The sequence below is a fragment of the Panthera pardus genome, unplaced genomic scaffold (genome assembly GCF_024362965.1).
Source record: "Panthera pardus isolate Hobbes unplaced genomic scaffold, ASM2436296v1 HiC_scaffold_27, whole genome shotgun sequence".
NCBI lineage: Eukaryota > Metazoa > Chordata > Mammalia > Carnivora > Felidae > Panthera > Panthera pardus.
In genome coordinates this window covers 125,920,498-125,948,492 of record NW_026526843.1, presented here as the reverse complement: position 1 = coordinate 125,948,492, position 27,995 = coordinate 125,920,498, and the positions used below count along the sequence as shown (strand labels likewise).

The following is a 27,995-nucleotide window of genomic DNA, read 5'->3' as shown; positions in this document are numbered from 1 at the left end:
CCGGAAGCAGCTGATTCATGAATTGATGCACCCTGTCTTGAACGGAGAGCTGCAACCCCAGTCTGTTACAGTGGAAGGGAGTGCCGCTCTAACAGGTGTTTCCAACGCTCTAGTGGCAGATCACATGAAGAGCTGTGGCTATGAGTATTCACTTTCTGTTTTCTTTCTGGAAACTCATTTGGCCAAAGAAAAGGTAAAGTGTTTACTCTTGTGTTTTTGAGTTTTCTGTTAACAGCTTCTTTCTAGGTAATAATAAGTGCTGCATAATAGCTGAGTGTTCCTTAGCTAGCTAGGTCCATTTCTCCTTCATCTTTGAGTTCCCATCCTATGTTTGTTCTGTAATGGAACAAAGGAGTATTAAACTTGATGGTTTATTGTTACCAATTCCATGGAGGCTCCATTAGTCTTGGGTAAAATCATGATGTGCAGAGTCACTAAATGTTTTGGAGCTAGAATTAGTTTCCCAATCCATGTAGTCTGCTAAGATGCAGAGTTGCCATTTACATTGACTGTTGGAAGCTTGTCACCAAACTGGCGACACAGCTGGTGTCCTCTGCATTGCGGAGGAGGAACCATCCTCTGCAGAGGTGACATATTTTGCTCAAGGTCACATGATTTGTAAATATAGATGAAGGGCAGTAAACCTAGATCTCTGAAGTGTGCTCTTTTTACTAAGTTAAAGTCTCTTCAGATATTTATGTTCCCTGGGATTACACTAGAGTAGTGAAGGATACAATCATTTTTAAAAACCTGTGCAATGCTCAAATACTAAAACACCTATTTTTACCACTTTCCTAATTACTTTCTGTTCAATGGGAATGGTAGAGAAATCTAGTCATGCTTGATTATTTTAAGCAATCTGCCTATTTTTTTAATAGACTAATTTTTTAGAGTGGTTGAGGTTCAGAGCAAAATTGAGCAGAAAGGAAAATACCCCATGTGCTCCCTGCTTCCACACCTGCACAGCCTCCCCTACTAGTGACATATTTTATTACATACATTTCCGCAACGGGACCTACATGGTCACATCTTCTCTGCTGAAGTCCATAGTTTGACTCTTGGTGTTTTCTCTGTGTTTTTACTCTTTACCTTGTTTATAATTGTCCAAAAGTTTATATTCAGAGGTTTGAACAAAATAAGTACAGTATTAGTATCAGAAAATTTAAATATGCTGTATTCATTAATGACCAAATTTTATTAACATTAGGAATTCTTATTTGGTGTATCAGTTTTTTAAGTTTTTTTGTTTTTTGTTGTTATTTTTTATTTAAAGTTTATTTTTGAGAGAGAGAGAGCACAGGCAGGGGAGGAAGCAGAGAGAGAGGAAGACAGAGAATCCCATGCAGGCTCTGTGGTGTGAGCACAAAGCCTGACATGGGGCTCGAATGCATGAAGCATGACATCATGACATGAGTTGAAGTCTAATGCTAAATCAACTGAGCCACTCAGGTGCCACGGTTTTTTGTTTAAAGTAAGCTCTGTGCCTAACATGGGGCTTGAACTCATGATCCCAAGAATAAGAATTACATGTTCTACTGACTGAGCCAGTTGGGTACCCTTAAGTTTCTAATTACATGTCACAATTTTGCTTATTGCCTGAGTAACAAGTCAATTACATAGCTGTTCCAACAATACTTAATCCTGCTCATACACTTAAAGGTTTTTATTATAAAATGCTGTGCAGAATATTTTCCTTAAAGGAAAACCATATCAGTGTTCTGAGGGAAGTCCTAGTAAATGATACGTATCGTAGTAGAAATACAGATTAAGAATAACTACCCAAATTGTTTGTTTAAAACTATTTTAGATATGCTTTTGTTAGTCATTATTGTAAAGACAGTGAAACTTTATATTTTGAAGCAGTAGTATTTTAAAAACTTTATTGCAATTGAAATTGCATTTTTAATAAACCCTGGAATTCACAGATGTATTCATTGGTTTGTCAGATTTGAGTGTTTGTAATCTGTAAGGCATTAACCATTTCTATAAGACCCATTATCTTTGATATGAATATTTGGAGGTTAATTCTGTGATTGGGAAAAATATTTTATCCTTGTGACTTGAATATGTTTGTTATCAGTAGTATAAGGAAATACTTCAATTTTACATTGTTAGAATTATTCTTATACTTTACGGACATCATAATTTATCATTTAAACATCAGTGTAAAAATCTGTCTACTTAATTTTTTTCCCTTAAGGCATTTACTATACAAAATATATTACAACTCCTCAAAATCAACCCTGAATCCAGTCTCTACAAATCACTGGTAGGATTGTTTAGTTTTTATAACCTGCTTTGGTCTGTTAATTATAACTGAACCGTTGAGTAAAGGTAAAATATTTTCTTTTAACAGATTTCAGGATTTGATAATGAAAACAAAACAGGTAGGAGCCTTCACATATGTCGAAAATAGCAACAGTTTTTACTGTAAAACTCTGAACGTAATAATCTTGAGGGGTAAGAGTAGGGAATTTAATTTGAATTTGATTTTCTATGCTGTGACAATACCTTACCTTTTTTTTTTTTTTTAAGATTTTATTTTTTTAAGTAATCTGTACGCCTAACACGGGGCTCAAACTTAAAACCCTGACATCGGGAGTGGGACACTCCTACCAACTGAGCCAGCCAGGTGCTCTGATACCTAAGCTTTTAAATAAATAAAATGATTCATCTGTTTTGACAAATGTAGATCACTTCTCCAAATTTCAGTCATCTTAATTGCTCTTAGATACTCAAAAAAGAAACCACTACCACTGTAGAACCCAACAAATGATTTGAAAGTTACTTTTTGTAAAGATACCCACTGTTGGAAACATTTCCACACACACAAACTAACAATGTTAAGGCTCTAGGTATCTTTGTATCCTAGATCTTCCCCTTTATAAAGTACAAATCTATAAAGTACAACTTAAAGATTATTAATATTTGCTTAAAGAGTGAAATAACTGATTAGTAATAAGTGTTACATAAATATTTTTTATTAAGTGTTGATATGGGCCTGGTAAATTGTTTTAGTTTTGGCCTTGATAAGAACCATCCTAGAGGCCATTCTGTAACTGCCACGGGTACAGACTGTGGGCTGGACTTGCCTACAGACTTTGTAGCATGAACTTCAGCTGGTAACTTGCCTGTAATACATATTCTTTAGGTCTTTTAAATAACCTGTAATATTAGGTAATGGCCCTTTCGTGTTGGTGTGCCCCTGGATTTTGTCTGTTGCCAGCATTGCTAACATCCCCAGTCGGGCATTAATTTACAACTTAGCGTTCCACAAACGTTTCAGTATTTACTTTCTGCCAACCATTAGTCTGTGACTGAATTGCCTAGTCTCTTGAAAGTGATGTCAGCAGAGGATGAGTAAATCAGATCACAAGACCTTCTAGAATGCCTGCAAAGTAGGGCATCCATACTGAAGTTGAGTATGGTAAGTGATCCTGTATTCTATATGCCGAGGCAGTACTGTTCCATGTAAATTTTCTGTAGTCATGGGAATGGCTATCCTTGTGCCATCTGATGTGATAGCACATGATTATCCCTGTGCATCTGATACAGCTAGCCATGTGTAGCTGTTGAAGGTTTGAAATGTGGCTAGTGTGGCTAACAAACTGAATGTTAAATTTCAGTAGCCACATGTGAATAGTGGTCATACTGGAGAGCATGGGCCTCAGGTATATAGTGGGTATCTGTAGCTTAACTCTGTGGGAAGGAAACTTGGTGCCTGAAGGGATCTTAAGAAATGGTATAACCACTCTGACAGATGGGTGTTTTCTCACAAAGCTAAGCATACTCTTCCCATCCAACAGTGATGCTCCTAGGTATTTACCCTACTGACTTGAAAACTTAGGTCCACGTAGATCCCCGAATAGGAATGTTTGTGGCAACTTGATTATGATTGCCAGAAATTGGGAATAATCAAAATGTTCTTGAGCAAGAGGATGAATAAAGAAGTTGTGGTACATCCAGACAATGGAATACTAGTGAGTATTTTGATGATGGTATTTTGCACTGTGAATCCATGCAAAAATATAAGTTACCTTTAAACGCATATTGTTAGTGAAAGGGGCCAATCTGTGAAGGGTACATATCGTATGATTTCATATATATGATTTTCTGAAAAAGGGCAAAGCATGGAACTGCTGACTGGATCGGTGCTTGCCAGGGATTTAGAGGGATGGGAGGTGTGTGGAAGGGTTGAATAGGTAAAGCACAGGACATTTCTTAGGTGAGTGTGTTTCCTATGACAGTGGTAGGGTCTATAGCAACCAGATACAATAATGGTCAGAGCCTGTAGAACCTCCTAGCACAAAGGATGAAGCTTAATGTATGCAAATTTAGGAGGTCAGGTACCCCCAGGATGGATTGCAGACAGTGACAAAATGGTCTGTCCTAACCCCCCTGGAGGGGATGGGGAAGAAACAATGCTGAGCTCACTGACGTAAGAAATGAAGATCCTATGACTAAAGGCAAATGAAACTGTATATAGACACTGCATGTGGAGTGATAGCTGGTTCTCATGGGGGTACTGGTTAACCGCTCTGAAACCATTGTACATGGATACTGGATTTGGACAACTAATGCAATGGAGAGTAGAGGGTGAGAACCAAGTTTATCCCTGTTAGAGTGCAATTTTACAGTTGGGTAGGGGAGGAGGCTATAATGAATTTATTAGACCCCTCACTGTGAACTCAGGTTTAGCTTCATACATGTGCAGAAAATATATAGAGATGTCTATAGCGATGTATCTGCACAGGTTTGTAGAACACTCACTTACCTTTTGCAGGCTGAGAGGGCCTAGAAGCAAAGACATCCTAGTAGCAATGTGCACACCTAGTGCCCAGTGTGGAACACTAAAATTTGGTTTCTATGATAATAGGACTGTTCTTTAATAATAGGAACCAGGGCTCCCCGGAGTAATGGCCGATTCTACTACCAGGGCAGAGAATATACAAGAAGAGCCTGGAGCATCTTCTAATTCTACACATAAGTAAATGCTTAATAAAAAAAACAAAGACACTGTGAAGGAGCCTCCAAGGGTCAAACCTAGAACAGTTGAATAAATGGGGAGATCAGAGCAATCCTTTCAGAGGGGTTTGTGTATGGGGAAGAGAGAAAGAAGTGGAAGTAGTTAGGGTCCGTGAGAAGTCCCACAGACCTGTGAAGTGGTGACCCTGTTACAGTGAGTGAGGGAGAGGAGCACCTCTCGAAAGATTATCTACTGCAGCATCTCTGAGAAAGTTCCTGTAGTGTGTCTACCTTGTCTCCAGAGGCAGAGCAGACATGCCTAAGCATAACAGTAGCAGGAGGGTGTGAGGAGAGAACAGGCCAACTGAAAGAAAGGGCAAGAGAAGATCAGTGGATGAGCCAAAGAACTGCAAGCAATGAATGTGAAAGAATGGAGTGTGCATCTACTTAGAAGAAGTGAAAACCAGATTTTAAAATCTTCAGAAGAGGGGTGAGGGGGTGGGGAGGCCTTTAACTTGATTCATGCAGAAGCAGAGTCTTTAAATTGTTTTAAGACACTAAAGCTTCTAATTTTTTATTTCATGTGTATTTATTTTTGAGAGAGAATGAGAGAGACACCCACCAAGCATGAGCGGGGGAGGGGCAGACAGAGAGAGGGAGACACAGAATCTGAAGCAGCCTCCAGGCTCTGAGCTGATGCACAGAGCCTGGTGCAGGGCTTGAACCCACAAACTGAAAGATCATAACCTGAGTTGAAGTTGTATGCTTAAGTGGTGGGGCCACCCAGGTGCCCCAAAACACTAAAAACTTCTAAAATATTTTCTACTCCTGGTTTTAAAAAACGTTTCAAACTATTTGGAAAGGTGTAAAGTGAAAGAAAGGTGGAAATTGCTGCCATGTTCTCTGATCTCCCTTTCCACTGATAACTGCAATGAACACTTTGTTTACCAGAATTTAGTTTGTGAATGAGCAAGTCTGTGTATGTGATTAAAAACACATCTAGTCCTAAAGGGATCATATTGTAGATACTGTTTTGCAGTTTACTTTATTCACCAATGTATCTTTATAACTGTGGACTCAGACTCTTACTTTCAAAGAATTTGTTTAACCCCCATTGATGGAGATTTCATTGTTGTACTGTGTTGTGCCATCGGAAGCCGTTGGCAGGTAGAGTCCGCTGTGTGTGCCTGTGGAAGTATAGCTGTGTGTGTTTACAGAAGCGGAGTAACTAGGTTGAGGGGCATGTGCATCTGAACATTGCTAACCCTGGCACCTCTCCCTGGCACGTGCCTGTTTCCGCATTCCCCTGGCAGCACTTCCAGTGTAGGCGAACTTCACTTTCTTCCATTTCCACTCGATTGCACTTGGCAGATACTGCAGGATTTACAAACATAAGGTTTTTGGCAAGCCTGTGTCCAGCAAGTCCATCAGTGCCGCTCTTCCAATGGCATTTGCTCACTCTGTGTCTGTCCCATTTTGGTAATCTTTGGAACGTTTTAAATTTTTGTTATTTTATCTGTTACGGGGGAGTCTGTGATCAGGAATCTTTGTTACTAGGGTAATTGTTTTGGGGCACCATGAACGACACCAGTATAAGATGAAGAACTTAACTGTGTGTGCTCTCTGCTTTACCACCTGCCCCCACCCCCACCCCCCCCACCCCCCACTGCCTGGTATTCCTCCCCTAGCCTCTTTATGTTGTTGTATATCCATATTTTTCAATAAAATGGTAACTGAAATAGAACAATACAAGATGCAGAAATTACAATTGCATAGCTTATTAACCAACAAAAAATAGATATACCCAGGAAGTACTTTCCATCACAAGAACTAGAACAATACCAGCATCCCAGAAGCTCCCCTTGTATCCATCCCAATCATTACACTTTCCCTATTACCCAGTCTTTATTGCTATTCTGATGTCTGGCCCCATAGATTATTATTGCCTGTTTTTTACACTTTATATACATGGAATCTTACAGTATAATTTTGAGTATGGCTTTCTCTGAACATTATGAGCTTGATTCACACTATTTTAGCATTGGTTTGTTCATATTAATTGCTGTGTATTCCATTGAATGAGTATACTGTTACTTTTCATTCAAGTGTAATTAATATGGTGTTCTATTAGTTTCAAATAATATACCAGCCATATAACGGCTCAACAATTATATACATTTCTCAGTGCTCATCATAACTGTACTCTCAATCCCCTTTATCTGTTTTATCCATCCCCTTGCCCCCTCCCCTCTGGCACCCACCAGTTCTCTGTATTTAAGTCTGTCTCTTTTTTCTTTGTTTCTCCATTTATTTCTTAAATTCCACTGTAGTAAAGTGCTATGATATTTGTCTTTCTCTGACATTGTGCTTAGCATTATACCCTGTAGTTCCATTGGTGTTATTGTAAATGGCAAGACTTCATTCTTTATTTTATTTTATTTTTAATGTTTGTTTACTTTTGAAGGAGAGAAAGACAGAGTGTGAGTGGGGTAGGGGCAGAGAGAGAGGGACACAGAATCTGAAGCAGGCTCCAGGCTGAGCTGTCAGCACAGAGCCCATCGCAGGGCTTGAACTCACGAGCTTTGAGATCATGACCTGAGCTCAAGTTGGACGCTCAACCGACTGAGCCACCCAGGTGCCCCAATTTCATTCTTTTTTATGGCTGAGTGATAATTCAACTGTGTGTGTGTCTGTCCGTCCGTGCATGCATGCACACATACATACATACCACGTCTTTATCCATTCATCTGTTGACAGACACTTGCATTGCTTCCATATCTCGCTCATTGTAAATAATGCTGCTGTAAACATAGGGGTGCATATATCTTTTCAAGCTAGTGTTTTTGTTTTGTTTGCATAATTACCCAGTAGTGGAATTACTGGATCATATGGTAATTCTATTTTTAATTTTTTTTTTTTTTTTTGAGAGCTAGAGCATGTGCATGTGAACGGGGAGGGACGGAGGGAGAGAGAATCCCATGTAGGCTCCATACCTAGCATGGAGCTCAGTGGGAGGGTTGATGCAACAACTATGAGAACATGACCTGAACTGAAATCAAGAGTCAGACGCTCGATCAACTGAGCCACCTAGGTACCCCTATTTTTTTGAGGAGCCTTCATACTGTTTTCCACAGTGGCTGCACCAGTTTGCATTCCTACCAACATGCAAGAGGATTTCTTTTTCTCCATATCATCACCAGCATTAGTTTCTTGTGGTTTTGGTTTTAGCCATTCTGACAGGTGGGAGGTGATATCTCATTATGGTTTTGATTTGCATTTCCCTGATGATCATTAATGTTCAACATCTTTTCATGTGTCTGTTAAGCCATCTGAGTATCTTTGGGAAAATGTGTATTCAGGTCCTTTGCTCGTTTATCAGATTGGTTTTCTGGGTTGAATTGTAGAAGTCCTTTATATATTTTGGATATTAACCCCTTATTTGATAGATCATTTGCAGATATCTTGTGCCATTCAGTAGGTTGCCTTTTTGTTTTGTTGATGATTTTCTTTGCTCTGCAGAAGCTCTTTATTTTGTAGTCCTGTCAGTTTTTGTTGTTGTTTCTGTTTCCTTTGCTTAAGGAGACCTATCTAGAAAAACATATCTACAGTTGATGTCAAAGATAATTCTGCCTATGTTTTCTAGGAATTTTTATGGTTTCAGCTCTCACATTTAGGACTTTATTCATTTTGAGTTTATTTTTGTGTGTGGTGTAAGAAAGTGGCTCAGTTTCATTGTTTTGCATGTAGCAGTCCAGTTTGCCCAGCACCATCTGCTGAAGACACTACTTTATCCTCCTGTTGTATATTCTTGCCTCCTTTGTTTTAGATTGACCATGTACGAGTGGGTTTATTTCTGGGCTCTCTATTCTGTTCCATTCATCTGCATGCCTGTTGTCATGCCATACCTTACTGTTTTGATTACTACAGCTTTGTAATACATCTTGCAATCAGGAATTGTGATACCTCCAGCTTTGTTCTTCTTCCTGAAGGTTGTTTTGGCTCTTTGGAGATCTCTTGTGGTTCCATACAAATTTTAGTATTATTCTAGTTCTGTGAAAAATGCTTTTGATATTTTAATCGAGATTGCATTGAGTCTGTAGATTGCTTTGGGTAGCATGGACATGTTAACAATACTGGTTCTCTCAGTCCATAAGCACAGAACATTTTCTTTTTTGTTATACTCAGTTTCTTTCATCAGTAGTTTAGAGTTTTCATAGTATAGGTCTTTCAGCTCCTTGGTTAAGTTTATTTCTAGGTTTTTTTTTTTTGTTTTTTTGTTTGTTTTTTTTTGGTGCAATGATAAATGGCACTCTTTTATTGCTACTTCACTATGTATTCTTATATGATGTTCCTATATAGGAATGCAACAGATTTCTGTATATTACTTTTGTATTGTGTGACTTTACTGAATTCATTTATCAGTGCTAGTGTTTTTTTGGTGGAATCGTTGGAGTTTTCTCTATATTATGCTATCATGTCATCTGCAAATAGTGATGGTTTTACTTCATTCTTACCAATTTGGATGTTTTTTTGTCCAGTGGCTGTGGCAAGGACTTGCAGTACTATGTAGAATAAAAGGGATGAGAGGGACATACTTGTTTTTCCTGATCTTAGAGGAGAAGTTCTAAGTGTTTTACCACTGAGTATGATGCTAGTTGTGTTTTATATATGGTCTTTTTTTTTTTTGATTTATTTATTAAATTGAAGTTAGTTAACATACAGTGTAGTATTGATTTCAGGAGTGGAACCCAGTGATTCATCACTTATATACATCACCTAGTGCTCATCACAACAAGTACCTTCCTAAATGCCCATCCCCCATTTAGTCCATTCCCCCCACTCACCTCCCCTCCAGCAACATTCATTTGTCTGTCTTTAAGAGTCTCTTATTGTGGGGCACTTGGGTGGCTCATTCGGTTAAGCGTCAACTCTGGATTTTGGCTAAGGTTGGGATCTCACTGTCGTGGGACTCAGCCCCATGTTGGGCTCTGTGCTGACAGTGCAGAGCCTCCTTGGGATTCTGTCTTCCTCTCTCTGCCCCTCACCCCACTTGTGCCATGTCTCTCTTTCTCAAAAATAAATGTTAAAAAAAAAAGTCTTGGGACTCCTGGGTGGCCTTAGGACCACTTGTTTGGTTGGTTAAGCATCTGATTCTTGGTTTCAGCTAAGGTTATAATTTCACAGTTTGTGAATTCGAGTGCCACATCTGGGTTCACAGTGATAGTGCATGGCCTGCTGGGGATTCTTTCTGTCACCTCTCTGTGCCCCTGCCCCACTCTCTCAAAATAAACTTTAAAAAAAAAAACTGTTTTTATCTTCTTTCTCCTTCCCTTCCCCTGTGTTCATCTGTTTTGTTTCTTAAATTCCACATGAGTGAAATTATATATTTGTCTTTCTCTGACTGCTTATTTTGCTTAGCATAATACACTCTAGTTTCATCCAGGTTGTTGTAATGTCAAGATTTCATTCTTTTTGATCACCAAGTCATATTCCATTGTGTATATGTATACATACACTATACATACACCACATACATACATATGTACATACACGTGTGTATTCGTATACACTATATACGTATACATACAGATATACACACCACGTCTTATTTATCCATTCATCAATTGATGGACATATAGGCTTTTTGCATAATGTGGCTATTGTTGATAGTGCTGCTAGAAACATTGGGGTGCATGTTCCCCTATGAATCAGCATTTTTGTATCGTTTGGATAAATGCCTAGTAGTGCAATTGCTGGGTCATAGGGTAGTTTAATTTCTAGTTTTTTGAGGAACCTCCACACTGTTTTCCAGAGCAGCTGCAGCAGTTTGCATTGCATGAATAGTGCAGTGTTTGTTGGTTTAGACATGTTTTTCTGACACTTTTTTTTGCATAAACTTTCTCCATGTTTTGTCTAATTTTTCCATTTTTTTCTGACTTATAAGAGCTCCTTGATATTATGAAAATTACTTCTCTGTCTCCATATCCTCACAAATATTTTTTTCCAGTGTATCACTTGCCTTTTGACTTCATTTCATGCCATATAGGTTTCTAATTCTTTCATTGTTTGATAAATATTTCTCATTATTGCCCGTAGGTTTTGTGTCACGTTTGCAAGAAGAAATTATTCTTAGAAGATCTAGAATGTTTAAAAACCAAGATCATAGAAACAAGGTTGATGCAATGGTTGAATGAGAAAAGTTACGCAGCAAAACTGTATCATACACTTTGTGTCTTGTAGGTTTTCTCATGCAGTTTTTAAGAGAAATGAAAGAATATCATCAGTCCAGAAAGAGCTGTGATGTGGGAACTCAGACAAGTTCAACATTTCCTAGCAAAGACTCTCTTGGTAACTGTGGCTCTCCTTCAGAATTTTAATGTTTCTGTTTTCTCCTCAAATGAAGGAAAGGACCTGATGTGCTGTACTGTGGGTCTGTTCCTTGCCCTGGAGGGGTGCAAGCCCCAGGGGGCACAGGCGCACTGCTTCCTCTGGAAGCCTCACAGGATGCAGCCAGGACTGCTCGCCTGCACTGCCCTCCCCTCTCTGAAGGCCCAAGTGCTTCTTTGTGTGTTGGGTTCAACTGGGAGGTTCTTCCCTAGGTCTCCTCTAACTTGAATTTATAGCCACTAAGTGAGGAAATCCTTGACTGCGTGCCTTGAGGAGAAAACTAGAGAAGTCAGCCGTGTATCACTTTGGTTTAGAGCTCAGAAAGTGGGGGTCCCCAGAGGAAACACAACTTGGAAACACTCCTTCTGGGTCAGAACTAATAGTAGAGTCCAAATTTCTTTTCTTTTCTTTTTTTTTTTTTTAATGTTTCTTTATTTCTGAGAGAGAAAGAGAGAGAGACAGCATGAGCAGGAGACGGGCAGAGAGAGAGAGGGAGACCCAGAATCTGAAGCAGGCTCGAGGCTCCTAGCTGTCCACAGAGCCCACAGAGCCTGACCTGGGGGTCAAACCTACAAACCAGGAGATCATGACCTGAGCTGAAGTCAGCTGTTTAACCAGCTGAGCCACCCAGGCACCCCTAGAGTCCAAATTGTCTAAAATTATGTGATTAATCAGTTTCTTGGCCCCTCCTGAGTCTTCTTGTCCCCTCTGGAGTACTTTTAACATGTAAGAAGAGAAGTCTATAATTTGTAAAAGCTAAACTGTATGACTAGGTCTTTATTTTTGGGCTACGTTTTATTCCATTGGGAACATGGTACATGCTTATTCTAGAGTGGTTCTGTCCAATAATAGCCACATATGTAACGGTTAATTTTCTAGTAGCCATAGTGGGGGCAGGGGGGAACAGGTGAATTTATTTTAATATATTTTATTTAACCCAGTATGTCCAAAATATTCCAACATATAATTGATACAAAAAACGTTAATGGTATTATTTTATATAAAATTTCCATACTCCATCTTTGAAATCTGGTGTTTACACTTAGAACACCTCTCAATTCGAACTGGTCCCATTTCATGTACCCCATGGCCACATGTGGCTAGAGAGTCCTGTATTGGACGGCACAATTGTAAAGCATTTGGAAAACCCAGAAGAGTAAATGGAAAACCTGTTGAAAGTTCTCTAAAAAGATGGACGCTGCCAATCTTTTTAAACTACTTGTGTCAGCCGCCTTGTCCGGTGCATCCTTTTTGGCGGGTGGTGTTCTCCACGATTGAGCTCATCCTGCAAGTCCGGGTTTGCGGTCGGTTGATGCTGGCCCGCAGCTGTTGTGGGGGCTGTGGGTCTACTGGAGAGAGCACTAGAATGACAGCCCAGCAACAGACGAGCTTGCAGCCCCAGTCCTGCCCTTACACAGTTGCTTAGCCCTATGGGACTCACTTAAACTGCACAGGCATCTGCTTCCTTCTCTGCAAAGCAGAGGAGTCAAAATACGTGATCTTTGATTTATTTTAAGGTCCGTGTTTTGAATATGTCAGTCGACTTTAACCACAGTCCAATAAAAGCACTCTCTGCCTTGGCATTTAGGGTCTGGGAAGAGATGCCAGTGTTTTCTGACTTAAGTTGCACTCTTGGCTTTCTTTCCCCCTGACATTGGATGGTGAGAATTTCCGATGTAAGGAATGGTGGAAACGGTTGTACAGTGAACACTTGTATACCTAGACTTACCTGGTAAATTTGTGTCCTCCTTGCCTGATCGCTTATCCGACTCATCCGTTAATCCATCTTAATTTTGTGGGGTTTCAAAGTAAATGGCAGACATCCCTCCAGTTGCCCCTAAGTATACTCTGCTTTTAAACAGAGCTCTAGCCTCTTGCTCAACTGACTGCAGTTCTCTATGCTAATTTCCTATGTTGTTTTAACAGTGGAGAAGCTTCAGCTTATTGATGATCAGTTTGCAGGTGCTTACCCTCAGCATCCAAAGTTAGAATCCTTAGAAGTAAAGTTAAATGAATATAAGAGAGAAATGGAACAGCAACTTCGGGCAGAAATGTGTCAAAAGGTGAGCTGTATCTTGTTGCTGTGCTTGTCTTGAAGGTCTTTTTTAAAATTTTTTTAAGCTTATTTTGCGAGTGAGTGTAAGCAGGGGAGGGGGCAGAGAGAGGGCAAGAGAGAATCCTAAGCAAGCTCCACACTGTCAGCACAGAGCCTGACTTGGGGTTTGAACTCATGAACCATGAGATCATGAACTGAACCATGAGATCATGAACTGAGCCGAAATCAAAAAGTCAAGATATTTCACCAACTGAGCCACCCAGGTGTCCTATGGTGTCTTCATCTTGGGTATGGGGGGAAAAATAGAGAATTTTTATTAACAAATGTGATATACTGTTACACATGATTTTTCTTTCCACCCGATGTCATTTTTTATGTCTTTTGAGTGAATCCTACAGGTACAGTGAATGAGATGAAACTAAAGATGAGTTAAACTAAGTATATTTACTTAGAGCATTAGTGTTAAACCTAACCATGAAGAGAGAAGTTATTTTCTTTGTATAGTTTCGGTATTTACAATAATTCGTGATCGATTGGCAGTTAAAGTATTTTAAAGATACTGAAATAGCAAAAATTAAAATGGAAGAGAAAAGAAAGTCTGAGAGGGAATTGGCTGAGTTCCGGAATGAATTGGAGAGAGCTTCTCAAGCAAAATCTGATGCCCTTATTTCTCGGGAAAAGTTGTCTCTTGAGAGAATTCAGAAGCACCAAGAGGTAAGATTTTAAAATTCTTTGCCGGGTGTCTATTTCCTGCGGCTGTTTGTAGATGGGCTTCAGGCCCTAGAGTGGGTTGTGACAGTTGGTTAGCCAAGATCAAGCCCTACAGGTGTATGAGGGATGGAGGTCAAGAGCACAAGTGGTAGGACTGGCCTTGAAAAGGTTATGGAGACTTCCTCCCCTGAGAGTGCTGAGAGGAAGGGACTGCGGGTGGTAGCTTCCATGTTGGGAGTGGACAAAACTCCCCGCTGAACATGCTGTCTCCTCTCGGGCAGATCGGAGGGCTGGGGGGCAGCCTTGAGGAGAGGATCAGTGTGGAATGGCTGCGTGGGGTTGGGGGCCTACCAGCCCTCTGAAGCAGGCCGGAGTGGCAGAGCTGTGTGGAGGACCTGGCTGTGACACGGGCAGCCTGCAGCTGTAGTGGACTGAACCAACTGCTTGTAGGCAGTTGGTGTGGTAGAGTCTGTAAGATTAGCGAGGGAGGAGGCGCTTGGGGAGTGGACCTGACAGAGCTGAGTTTATTTGGCTTGAGAAGTGCAGCCTATTGGATTGAGGACATTGGGGTTTGGTGGGATAGTGAAAGGGGCCAGGGGGGACGGTGGGTGACTACTAACCTAGGGTGGAGGGAGACAGGGCTGTGTCCAGTCTCCGAGGCATCCAGGATAAGATGTCAGGACACTGACAGAAAAGTAAGCGTGGGCCCAGAGGACAGGGCTGCAGGTTGAGATGTTGTGTGGAGACTAGAAACAAAGTGCAGCATGCTGCCCTTGGGGTTGAGGGTCCCTGGAGTATCAGAGTCTAGGATTGTGTAATGGTCATTTGATCTTTCCCAGAAAGTGACTGGACAGGAGGTGGAAAGGGCAAGGAGTGGTAGGAGGGATGGGGTCCACTCTTTCAGGAAAAACTGTTTCCTTTCCCAAGCAGCTGTCTTAGACCAGCCTGGATTTGGGACACAGTTTCCTGTGTCCAGCTGGAACCACTGCTATGTGGAGACCTCAAAAGTTGAAGGACTCCCTCCCAGCACCCATCCTTGCTTATGGCTTCTCAGAAAGACCCAGTCATGTGATACGATTTTGTGTATGATTTCTGTTGATGGGGCTCTTAGAAAAATCGATGTTGGAACCACTGTCTTTGAGATGACTGGATGATGTTTACATTAACAACCGCATGCTCAAGATGGGTGACTGACTAGTTCAGATCAGTTACCAGACCAGAATATTCATTGAGTTTGCTGATTCTCTGAAGGCTCTGGACAAGATGGCCATCCTCATGCCAAGCATCCTGGCTTTATTCCACCACTTGCAATGCCCTTCTTGTGCCCCTGATGAAACCCTCTTGGCCTTCAAAATCCAGCTTCTGTGTCACTTCCTTGTAATGCCTTCCCTGACTCACTCAGATGCTGTTCCTGCCACAGTCCTGAAGTATTTTAGTTATAAAAGTCATCACATCCTAGTGTGATAATCTCTCTCTCTTTTTCCCTGACTAAACTGAATTTTGGAAAGATTGGAACTCTATCTGTTCGTCTTCCTCTAGCTCTGAGTGTGCTGTTAGACACATGCCAGGTACTCCATGAAGCCTTGCTCAGTGAACACACAAATGGAAGTGTGGCCTGTTCATTCAGCTTGTTAACCCTGAATCAGAATAACCTATGAACTGAAACTTTCAGACGAAAGAACCAAGAGAAATCTATTCTTTGGAAGTTTTATTGCTACATGCACATTTTGTGTCATTTTCCTCATGCTGATGCACTTGTCCAAATGTTAAGTGTCTGAGAGATGTCCATTAGGTAGAATAAATAGAGCAGGAATATTAGGAATATATGATAATGGAACTGAACAGTCATTGAAGGACGGAATACATGTTTGGGTAGCTAAATAGGCAAAAAGAGTACCCTGATCAGAACCTCTTGAAAGTGAAATTGTAACCCTAAGTATCTGTAGTTCTCTGGAATCGAGGAAGCACTATATTAGTTCGGATCTGTTGTATCTTCTTTAGCTTGCTTGCTGAAAACTAATGCTTCTGTACATAGATTGAAACCAAGGAGATTTATGCTCAGAGACAACTTCTCCTCAAAGATATAGACATGCTAAGAGGCAGAGAAGCAGAGCTGAAACAAAGAATGGAAGCTTTTGAATTGTGAGTAACGTGTGTTCGTTTGGGATATTCAGAATGACGATTCACAAGAACTAAATACGCGTCTTAATAGTCTGATGTTAACTGCCAAATAGAGTGTTCACTTGTAAAGGGGATCCCACCTAGCTTTAAAAGGCACAAAAGAAGAGAAAGACTAGGGTTTCACTTATGAACTGGTACACATTAGAGTGAAAAGCAGAGTGAGACGCCATCATCGGGCTACAGTATGACCAGACACGTGACTTGAAGAAGCTGATAATGCTTGAACAAATGCCATGTTTCTCATTTACATCCGGTCATTCGCATCCAGTAGCTGCATGTGTGCAAAGTAACAATTCCAGATACCTGGACCTGCCGCCCTCTCCTGCACTGCTGCTGTCGGGGGAGGGGGAAGACAGTGGCTCCGACTCAACTCCTACTGGGCGAAGAAACTACTGGTGGTGGGTTTTGTTTGTTTGTTTGTTTGTTTGTTTGTTTTCTTAGTACCAATTGCGGAGGGGCAGAGAGAGAGGGAGACAGAATCTGAAGCAGGCTCCGGGCTCTTGGCTGTCAGCACAGAGCCTGACCAGGGGCTTGAACTCCTGAACCGCACGGTTAGGACCTGAGCCAAAGTCGGACGCTTAGCCGCACGCTGAGCCACCCAGGCACCCCTGGGTGAGACCATTTCTCTTGGTGTGTGTGTTCCTTTCCCTAAGTGCTCACATATATATCCTTCAAATCTCAGCTGGGATTAAGAGCAAGCTCCACAGTCTGTAGTTGGTGGAATTAAGCTTTCTTTCCCATTTGGCGTCTTGAAACTCGAAATATTCCAGGAACCCTATTTTATTTAAGAGGTTTGTCTTTGTCTTTATTAATGTTTTTCATTTACGTAGGTTCTGTTCATTTGATTTCTTCCTACCTTACTCTCTTTGGAAATTCTCAAGTGGCAGTTTGCTAATGTGAGAGAAAAGAAAAGGGACAAAGTTTGGGCAGATTCTGGATTGTATAATCATGATTATGTAACCATTTCTTTAACCTCTGTTTGCCCTGCTTCTCTCTTGTAAGCACATTGAGTGAAGTGAATGGATTTACTCGTCCTTTGCTGTACAGATGGGGCAGCAGAGGGAGCTCTAACACCAAGCCTTTATGCTTGGCTGGGAGCCCTCCCATCCCTGTGGTTTGGTCTAAGTGCCTGTGAACCTGATTCCTGGCTCTGGAATTGGTTTTGTAGGTGTTTGAAGGTCTCCCCACGAAAAGCACTCCATTCTTCGAATGTGGAGGTTCTGATGGACCCATCTTCCGTTTTCGGCCTCTTCAGTCAATAGATGATTGAATGCCAAAAACGAATCTTGTACCTCTAATTGTTAGGGGCCAATCAGTTAAGTCTCACAGTTAGAAATAATATTCTAGAAGAAACAAACACTTAAGGTACACTAAAGTTGGCTTTGTGGCTTTGTGACTAAAAGCATCCTTCTTTGACCCCTCAGTTGATTGTGGCCCTTGATCCCCTGTACCCCCGTTTTGAGTGTGGGTTTTCTCCTGTAAGTGTAGAAAAGTAAGAAACCACTTTGGTCACCACACATTGACACTCCCCTTAGCCAGGTGCCATCTGCTAGCTGATGAGCTGAAGTTGGTAAAGTAGAGGGACTTCTGGCTCTTTCAGTTCACTTCCCAGCAGGGAAGCCTTGTAAAGGTTTTACTCCGGAGCTAAAAACACAAGGCGTCTCTTTCCCTCTGAATGTGTTACTTCAGATGTTGGGGTTTTCTTACCTGCTTTCTTTCTCTTTGGCTAATTGCAGGGCTCAGCGGCTACAAGAAGAAAAAAATAAAAGAGCAACTGACGCCCTTAGGAAACGGGAGTTGAATGTCCAGAATATCGAGGAGACCTATGACCAAAAGCTCAAGAATGAGCTGCTCAAGTAATTACCTGGCCTTGTTAAAGAAATCCTGTGTTTGAATTAAGTTGCTGGAAACACAACCACGCTGATGAAGTAAATAGGACTGACAGTTGATGGCAAAATTGGGTGTTGAAAAAAATCTGTGTTTTTATTTGGTAGTCCAGCCTTTCTCGTGAGTATTTAAGATAGGTTGAAAAGGTACATATAGAGAATAGCATTCTCTGCTCATTTAAAAAAAAAAAAAATGTTAACGTTTGTTTATTTTTGAGAGAGTGAGACACAGCACAAGCAGGGGGAGGGGCAGAGAAAGAGGAGACAGAATCTGAAGCAGGCTTCTGGTTCTGAGCTGTCAGCATAGAGCTTGACTCAGGGCTCGAACTCATGAACCATGAGATCATGATCTGAGCTAAAGCTGGACGCTCAACCAACTGAGCCACTCGGCACCCCTCATTCTTACTTGTAGCTTCTCTGACACTTCCTGAGGGCATGTGGTTTGCTTTAATTTTTAGGGGACTTTAAGACTTGCTCAGTTTGCGCAGATGAGAATCTATAACATTGAAATTAAAGTTATTTTCATTTTTTAAAATATTTATTTACTTTTGAAAGAGGGAGAAAGGGAGAGAGGGACAGAGTGTGAGTGGGAGAGGGGCAGACAGAGGGAGACACAGAATCTATAGCAGGCTCTAGGCTCTGAACTCTCAGCACAGAGCCCAATGCAGGGCCTGAACCCATGACCCGTGAGGTCATGACCTGAGCTGAAGTCAGATGCTTAAATCAACTGAACCACCCAGGCACCCCTAAAATCACTTTCTGTTATCTTTTATTATACTGACACTAAGATGGGGCTAGCTAATGATTTATACATTGGTCTTCTACTGGTGATAGTGTTTGTCAGTGAACATGTGCCTTGTATTTCTTCAGGCTTCTGCAGAATCAGAATCCCAAAAAACCCCAGTTAATTCTGTGAAGCAAAAAACAATATAGGAAAGGAGAATGTGATCACTGTGGCTTTCTTGTAGCCTGAAATTTGTGTCCCACTGAATAACCTCTTCATGCAAAGACATTAAGCCCATATGGTAACTTTCTAGTGCACAGTATAACATCTGGCACATAATAAGTGCTCAGTTAATATTGATTGAGTAAATGCATGTGTAGTGAAGAGAGGAGTCAACTAAGCTTCCCTGGGTGTTTCTTAGTCATTGGCCTCATTTTTATTGCCTTGCTTATAATTTGTCATTGATATGCCATTACATAGTACCCACAAAGGTTTCTGGAGGCTGTTTTTTTTTTTTTTTTTTTTTTTAATATTTTTATTTATTTTTGAGAAAGAGAGAGAGCACAAGCAGGGGAGGGGCAGAGAGAGAGGGAGGAAGACACAGAATCCAAAGGAGGCTCTAGGCTCTGAGCTGTCAGCACAGAGTCCAGCACAGGGCTCAAACTCATGAACTGGGAGACCATGACCTGAGCCAAAGTTGGATGCTCAATCAACTGAGCCACCCCTGGAGGTTATTGTTTAAAAAAATTCTGTTAAAAAGTAGCACCATTTTCATTGTATCAGTTTTGAAATGATGGATTTTATGTCCACTCCTCTAACATAGTAGTGAACACTGAAGTAGCTCTAGTCATTACATGGTGGGAAATAAATGAAAACTGTATATGTGAACTTGGTGTAGCAATGGATACAGTGAATTGTTGGGTATCATTTGGCCTTGGGCATACTCATGGCTTCAGCAAGTGTTCAAGTTGGGAGGATATCACGCAAGTGCCTCTCTCTGCTTTCTCTGACCTCTGAACCAGAAAGTCAGCTGGTAACAGCTGGTGGAGGTGGCTTAAGCTTGTAAGATGAGCCTTTGGGTGTCTCTAATTCAGTGCTAATGCTGTTGGCCGTTGTCTCTCAGGACTGTACTTAGCCCCTAAGGGCAGAAGTTCTTCTGTTAGGGAGGGGAGACAGGACAGGTGAATTGCAGGACTGGAGAGGTGAATAACCAACTGACTCAGTTGTCATTTGGGATTTAGAGTCTGTCATGCACACTGGAAATTTAACTTCATTTAGTTCCTTGTGTCGGTTGAGACCAACAGGGAAGTAATTGTCCTTGGTTCCCTCACAAGAACAGGACCCTTCATTTTGTGTGATTGCATTTGAGAATTGAATTTACAGGGTCACAGCAGAGTTCTCTGGACCTTTCACGTTCAGAGTTCAGATCCCTGGCTCTCATCTTGAGAGAGCCTGAGGTTTGCACGTGGTCACTCTCAGTGCCCTTTGGTGCCCCGGTCCTGTAGATAAGCTCGGGTATTGATAGTAGTCCATCCAGGAGAGTGACAAGCTCATTTTAGTTTTTCTTTTTTTTTTAATGTTTATTTTTGGGAGAGAGAGAGAGAGTCAGAGTGTGAGTAGGGGAGGAGCAGAGTGAGAGGGAGACACACATTCCAAAGCAGGCTTCAGGCTCTGAGCTGTCAGCACAGAGCCCAATGGAGGGCTTGAACTCACAAATCATGAGATCATGACCCGAGCTGAAGTTGGACGCTTAACCCACTAAGCCACCCAGGCGCCCCTCATTTTAGTTTTTCTGACTTGCAGATATCAACTTGAACTCAAGGACGACTATATTGCTAGAACTAACAGGCTGATAGAAGATGAAAGGAAGAATAAAGGTGACTCTGGGGGCAAGCTGTATTTTTCCACGCTAACATAGGCTATTAACTTCCTAGTGTCTATTCTGTATTCTAAAGAAGCCATTGCTTACACTTCGTGTTACTGCAAAAAGGACATGGTTTTTGTTAATTTTACAAAATAAAAAAATACTGTTTTTTACTACATTTTTGTGAACCTTTATGTGTAATCATTTGTATATTCGCTAAGGTTAGTGATTTATCAGCAGGGTTTTATCCAACTTTATTTCTGTGTATTTTGATAGATGTGATTATCAACAAGGTGCCAGTGACTTCTTGCTATCTGGTAAATACTACTCTTAACCATAAGACACTTCATTTTTTACTTCAGGAAAATTTTAACTTCTGTGTCGCTGTGATGCAGTTTCTTACTTCTTTTACTTCTGATGTATTTTTATGCTTCATGATATTTTCACTTGACATATAATCTTTTTTTTTTAATTTTTTTTTATTTTGAGAGAGAGATGGTCAGAGAAAATCCCAAATAAGCTCTGCCCCATCAGTGCTGAGCAAGTGTGGGGATTGAACTCACAGAACTGTGAGATCATGGCCAGACCTGAAACCAAGAGTCAGATGCTTAACCAACTTAGTGGCCCAGGCACCCCTACTTAACATATAATCTCTTAAACTGTTGTATACATCAGCTTGGGAGTAGGAAAGTTGAATAATTTTTCAGTCTTTGAGATATTTGACATCTTAATATATTTCTAGGACTTTGTTGATGACAAGAAGAACTTTTAGTGACAATTTCAAGTGGACTCTTGGGAGTGAACCAGGGCTAGGCACATGATGCTGACAGGCCAGGTCACCCAGTATATGTCTGCTCCTCCACAGCTAATTTGTGGAGGCTGATACTTAGGTATCCGTGCCATCACCTATTTGGCACATTAGGGTTTTGATGATACATCTTCATAGACCTTGTTAGATGAAGTGAAAATGACAAAATAGTAAGTACAAAATCACAATGGACAAATCTGCCTTTAAAGAAATTCCGACCTGTCGGCATGTGGGCCCTGTGCTCAGAGCCGATGGTATAAGTGGTGACTTCTCTGCAGCAGGACAAGGCTTGCTACATATCTGACAGTTACACTAACTTCCTGTTACCTGTTGAGTAACGCAGCTTATTTCCTACTTCCTGCTGATTTGTTTTGACCTTGACATCTGCTATTCAGATAATGAAATAATGGTCATAGGTCTGACATACTGGCCACAAATTATTAAATGTCTTGTGTATTCACTAGGAAAACCTGATGATGTTAATTGGTTGGCTCTTTCTTTCAGAAAAAGCTATACGTTTGCAAGAGGAGCTGATGGCTATTGATTCAAAAAAGGAAGAACTCAGTCATTGTATAAATCGTGTCAAAGAGCTTGAGGTAATTGTGAAGTCTTTTCTTTTGATTTAGACATTAGACAATATATGAAACTTGAGCTTCAATCCTGTGTGATTTATCTTAAGTTACCCTCTTGATGTGTTGGGTCTTGTTACCGTGTGACTCAAGGTGATGGCTGCACTTCAGTTCATTTGCTAGTTCTTTGTTTCCATCTTAGTCTCCTGGGGAAACATAGGAAGAAGATGTCTTTTGGGGCCTAATCCCTGCCTGAATCCTGTGTCTCTCTCTTTCTGCTTGTGTGCCTTTGGGCAAGCACTGTGACCTCAGACTCCTCATGTGTAAACTCTGGGATGTTCCCGCCATGCATGGTTGTGGAGGGAGTTGGGGGAGCCGAGTTTTGCATGTCGTATGCGGCTTGTACGCACTAGTTTCTACCTCAGCCTCTTCTCCCTTGCCATCAAGGGCAGAAAAAATTCCTGTCAGGATGTCAGGATCTCCCAGTTTAAAACCTGATGAGATGCACTTTTCAAATGCCATTGTTACTTGACTTGTATTAAGTTGTGTGTTTACGGGACACCTGGCTGGCTCAGTTGTTTAAGTGTCCAACTTAGGCTCAGGTCATGATCTCACAGTTTGTGGGTTCAAGTCCTGTGCCAGACTCTGTGCAGACAGCTTGGAGCCTGGAGCCTGATTTGGATTCTGTGTCTCCCTCTCTCTGCCTCTCTCTTAAATAAAAAAGCAAACAAACATTACAAAAACTTGTGTGCTATCTGAAGGACAGAGCCGGAGCTTGAGGTACTTAAATTTTATGCACAGAACATATTTTTGTAGCATTTTACATACAGAACATATTTTGTAAGGAGTTACTTACTAGAGAATTCTGTAGGCTTCTCACACTTGAGCTATATTTGTACTAAGAAGAGGAAAGCACCACAGTGTATTAGTGAAATATCACCCTTTTGTATTTAAGAAATGTATTGTTGCAATCTGGGGTTGCCTTTTTGGGCCCTTAGTTTCATCTGGAAAATGGGGATCTTCAGACTCCCCAAGCTAGTGCTTGGTAGGACCAGGTCTTCCACAGGTGCAGTTGGATGAGCTTCCTCCTGCCCCAGCTCTTGGGCAAAAGAGTTGTTGGAGTTCGGGTCTTGTTGCAGAGAAACAGACTTTGGTCAGATGACCTTCATTAAATTGTGGCACTCAGTGTTCAGGCAGCCTGGCAATTTTTACTTAGAAGTGTGAAGTCACCATTCACATACAGGTGTTTCTGTTTCGATTCCAGCTTGAGTTAGAGTTGGTCAGAACCCAGTCTTTGGCAATAAGCAAACAAAACCACCTGCTGAATGAAAAGGTGAAAGAAATGAGTGACTATTCGCTACTGAAACAAGGAAAACAGGAGCTTCAGGCGCAAAATAAATTACTTAAACAAGAGCTGGGAGAGACCAGAAATGAGAACTTGCGCCTTCTAAACCGTAAGTCTTGTTTTGTCTGGATGGCATGCCTTTGTGATTAATACTGGCTGAGTATTCCAAAACTTCTCTGTCCTGTAAGGGACGCTTCAATTGAGAAGATTTTCTAAAATTTCATGGATTGAAGGTACATTCTTTTCACTCGCTGCCACAAAATTGCATCACTAACAAGTTTTCAACTGTATAAATATGCCTCTTTGGGTGGCCCTTGGCTCTCCTTCCCTCTCAATGCTGGTTGGGTTTGGCCAGTGGGGACACACTCCCGTGCTTGGAGGGAGAGAAAAGAGTGAGGTCGAGGTGGCTGTGATCCCTTCTGCATCTCCTCCTGTGAAGTAGCCCAGGGCCCGCCCAGGCAGGAGCCCAGGCCTTGGATTCTCAGGGCTCTGTACCTGCTCGCGCTCTCCAGGTCTGGGAATTCCTCCCCTCCTGACCCTCTAGGCCCTAGGAGTGGTGAGGACAGGGCCCCGGCAGTCCAGGGAACTACACCATCCTTTGTGGCTACCCGATGTGAGTCCCTTTATTAAAGGATCTTCCAATGACCCGAACTGGGGACACCATCTGCTTTCTGCCTGGACCCTGAGTGCTGCTGACAGATGCCCAGGTCGGACTGGATGTCAGGGCAGTCGTTGGCAGGTTCTGACAGGTTCCTCCTGTGCCTTCTGTGCATAGTAGGGCAGATTGGTGAGCTTTCATGTTAATTTCTGGATTTGAAAGAATTCTTTTACTGGGAGTACAATCCTGGAGAGCTGTAAAGTGTGCAGTCACGTGCATTAAATTCTTTTGTTCTGGGGCATCTGGGTGCTCAGTCGGTTAAGTGATTAACTCTTGATTTTGGCTCAGGTCATGATCTTGCAGTTCATGAGTTGGAAGCCCTGTGCCGGGCTCTGCACTGACAGTGCGGAGCCTATTTGGGATTCTCTCTTTCTCCCTCTCTCTCTGTCCCTCAGTGCTTGTGTGCGTACGCGTGCTCGGCCTCTCTCTCAAAATAAGTAAACTTAAATAAACTTTTTTTAAAGTAATTCTTTAGTTGGGAAGTTTGTGAGTCAAGATTGCTCTTAGTCTACTTAATAAAATTACTATCGTGTACAAAGGGAAGAACAACGTAAAGCCTCTTGAGCTGCTTTTGTTAGGTGAAACGAGAAAACGTGAGGCTGGTGACGAGCAGGCTTTTTTACCTTCATAGACCTGGCTCAGCCTTCTCCAGAGCTGGTGGCTCTTCAGAAAGAACTAAAGAAAGCAGACAACGCTATTGCATGTGAGCATAAGGAGTTCAAGACCCACAGGCAGGCCCTGCAGAAGCAGCTGCAAAGTGAAGTGAGTACTGCCTGGCTCACCCAGGCATCTGGGCGGGCCGCTCTGTGGGCCTGGGGACTCAGTGTGTGCCACACCGGCACCAGTCAGCCGGTGGCATCAGAAATGAGTCCCCAGTCTGCTGATTACTCCCCCAGTGTTCTTTGTCCTTGGAGAAAACTGTCAAGCTGTTGGGTGACCATAGTAATAAAACCGAGAGGAAAGTAAACCCCCCTGAACACGCAGTTTTCGAATCCCTGTTGGTGCTCCCTGGTAAAAGTACCTGATTCCCCCGCTGTGATGCAACAGTATCGATGCTCTTTCTGACGTCTGCCTCTTGTGCTGGAGTAGCTGTTGTTGGAGAGGAGTGAAAAAGGAGCTGTGGAACTTGCTAGTGGGTTCTGTTGTTGTTTCATCGGGACCCCGGGGGTGATGGGTGTCTGGCTGCTGAGAATTGGCCAAATCGACAAAGAACATCAGCCCGATGAGAGAATTGTGCCTTTGGAAGTATGCTGTGTGATTGGTTTTACATTGATTTCTTTTCCTTCTCTAAATCTTGGCAGATTGAACGTTCTGCACAGCTGAAGGCCCAGATCCTCGATTATGAAGATTCCGTAAAGAGATTAACGAGAGAGGTGGCCGATTTGAAATTGCAACTGACACAAACCCAGACGGGTTAGACACCTCTTTAACTTGTGTGTGGGTGGGTGTGTGGGTGCACACGTGGGAGAGAGCATGCGAGCAGCTTCTGATGCTTGTGAACACGTAATGATGATGCTTCAGTGAAGTTGTAATTCTCACAGTAGGGAAAAGCTATAGAAATGTGTCACCTTAGAAGTAAAACTCTTGTCTTGGGGCACCCGGGTGGCTTAGTCAGTTAAGCGTCCGACTTCAGCTCAGGTCATGACCTTGCGGTTGTGGGATTGAGCCCCATGTCAGGCTCTGTGCCGACAGCTCAGCCTGGAGCCTGCTTAGGATTCTGTATCTCCCCCTCCCCGCTCTGCGTGAAGAAAGCAGGCCTGTGAAGCCATAGCTGGTACATGCACTCTCTTGATAAATGTTGATCATGACTGCAGCTTCAGAAAGTGTTGAATGTGCGAGTTTGTCCTGAATACTTTGATTTTTGCAAGGTAATGCTCTTGATCTCTTTTAACTCTATCCTCCACCTTTTCCCATCCTTTCTCACACTGTCATTTTGTAACCTATAGCCCTAGAGAACGAGATGTACCGCAACCCAAAGAATTCTCTGCTCGATCGGTCCATCAGCGGATTACTGGGTGGCAATGTAGTGGTGCCTCGAGACGATGTAAGCGGGGATTTCTTGAAAAATGCTTTCAGACTGGAAAGGCTGACGGCAGGCACGGTGCTGTCAAGGATTGCAAGTGACCCAAGTGCAAGCACCGGAAGTAGTTCCCCTGATTCTGACCTGGAGTTTGTAGCCAAGACCAAGGCAAGGGTGAAAGAGCTAGAGGAAGAGGCCGAACGTTTGGAGAAAGCTTTCGGAACTTACCATCCAAGAGTTCATCCACGCCCCACGGGTAGGTCTTCAGCAACCATGAGCCCACCACGCCCGCACGCGACAGGAATGCCCAAAAAGGCCACTTCCAGTTCCCCTGGAAGACCTACTTCCGCAGAGGACGCGGCTGTCTCTGAACAGCCTCTGGCAGGCACGGCTGAGGAGGACAGGAGCAGCGCTTCCGCTTCTGAGGCGCGGCCGTGCAGGGGCATGCCCTCCAGACGCCTCTCCTCCACTCCCCTGCCCAAGGCCGAAAGCAGCCTCCTTGCTAAAGCGTATCTGGAAGGTGAGCTGCCAAGAGGGTTGCGGGGTGCTCTGCATTTGGAAGCTTCTGGTGCTCAGAGGGCCTCTGAACCGAGGGAGAGTGCTGCCCGGGACAGCAGGAAGGAGCCAGCAACCACAAGCTTTGCACTGGGTGAGCAGAAGCCACCCTCTGGGTCACTTAGAGCCCCACTTGCCTGACCTCGTGCCCTGCTCTGTGTGACCTCATGCCCTGTTCTGTGTGATCTCAAGCCCCCCTGAGTGGGCCCATGTGACCAACTCTGGGTGATCTTGGTTCCTGTTCCAGGTGATCTCTAACCCCATTCCATCTGAGCTGGTACCCCTCTCTAAGTGACCTCAAGCCTGCTCTGGGTGCGTTCAACCTCTGTTCTTGGTGACCTCAAGCCCCACTCTAGTTCAGTTTGTCCCCACTTTGGGTGAGCTGGTGCTGAGCTCTGGATGACATTGTGCCCCTCTCTAGGTGAGTTGGAGCCCTGCTCCAGTTGAGTTCTAGCCCTGCTCCCTGTGACTTCAATTCCCACTCTGAGTGACTTCATGCCCCGTTCCAGGTGACCTTGAACCCTGTTTCTGGTTATTTCGTACTTCACTCAGGGTGAGCTTGAGTCCTGTGCCTAGATGAACTTGAGCCCTGCTTGACTTGAGCTAGAGCCCTGCTCAGATGAGCATGTGTACCACTCTTGGTGAGAATGACAGTGGCATCAGTGGGCATGAGTGTTGCCTCAGATGAGCTGGAAGCCCATTCTTGTTGAGCTTGTGCCCTGCTCCTGGTGAGCACTAGTCCTGCTCTACGTGAGCTTGAACCCAGCTTTGGGTGAGCATGTGCCCGGCTCTGGTTGAGCTGGAGCCCCTCTCCTCACCTTGAGCCTTGCTCCAGGTGACCTCATGCTCTGCTCCTAGTGAGCTCATGCCCCACTGTGGGTGACATCAAACCCTGCCCTTATGAGCATGAGCTCTGTTCCAGGTGAGCCTCCTCTTTCTGCCCCTTGCTTACTTGTGTCCTCTCTCTCTCTCTGAAATAAAATAAAATAAATAAACTGAAATCTGTTTTGTACTGTCTTAAAATATACCTGTTTACATTTTTTAATTTAAATTTTTGTTATTTCTAATTTAAGTTTACTATATTCAGCTGTTGTAATCTGTAAATGTTGATATTTTAACAAATGTACTGAATTTCTGTTAACATAATGTGGGTAGTTTATGTCAATATTCTATTTGTGTTTGAAAAAACAATGTATATAATCTGATTACAAGTTGTTGGGTTGCACATAATGCCCATGATATAAATAATTTATTTTCTTATTGATA

At 42.5% G+C, this 27,995-nt stretch overlaps 1 protein-coding gene across 1 annotated transcript; it reads left to right on the top strand.

The window, feature by feature from the left end:
- Positions 1–101: 101 nt before the first annotated feature.
- Positions 102–27,995, top strand: LOC128772519 (centriole and centriolar satellite protein OFD1-like). Its single transcript, XM_053891920.1, has 12 exons — positions 102–193; positions 11,206–11,313; positions 13,279–13,415; positions 13,949–14,122; positions 16,155–16,261; positions 18,037–18,156; positions 20,714–20,787; positions 22,087–22,178; positions 23,416–23,605; positions 24,786–24,916; positions 25,456–25,567; positions 26,101–27,995. Exons 2-12 carry the CDS (start codon positions 11,214–11,216, stop codon positions 26,868–26,870), a joined length of 2,007 nt encoding a protein of 668 aa, XP_053747895.1. The 5' UTR covers positions 102–193; positions 11,206–11,213; the 3' UTR covers positions 26,871–27,995.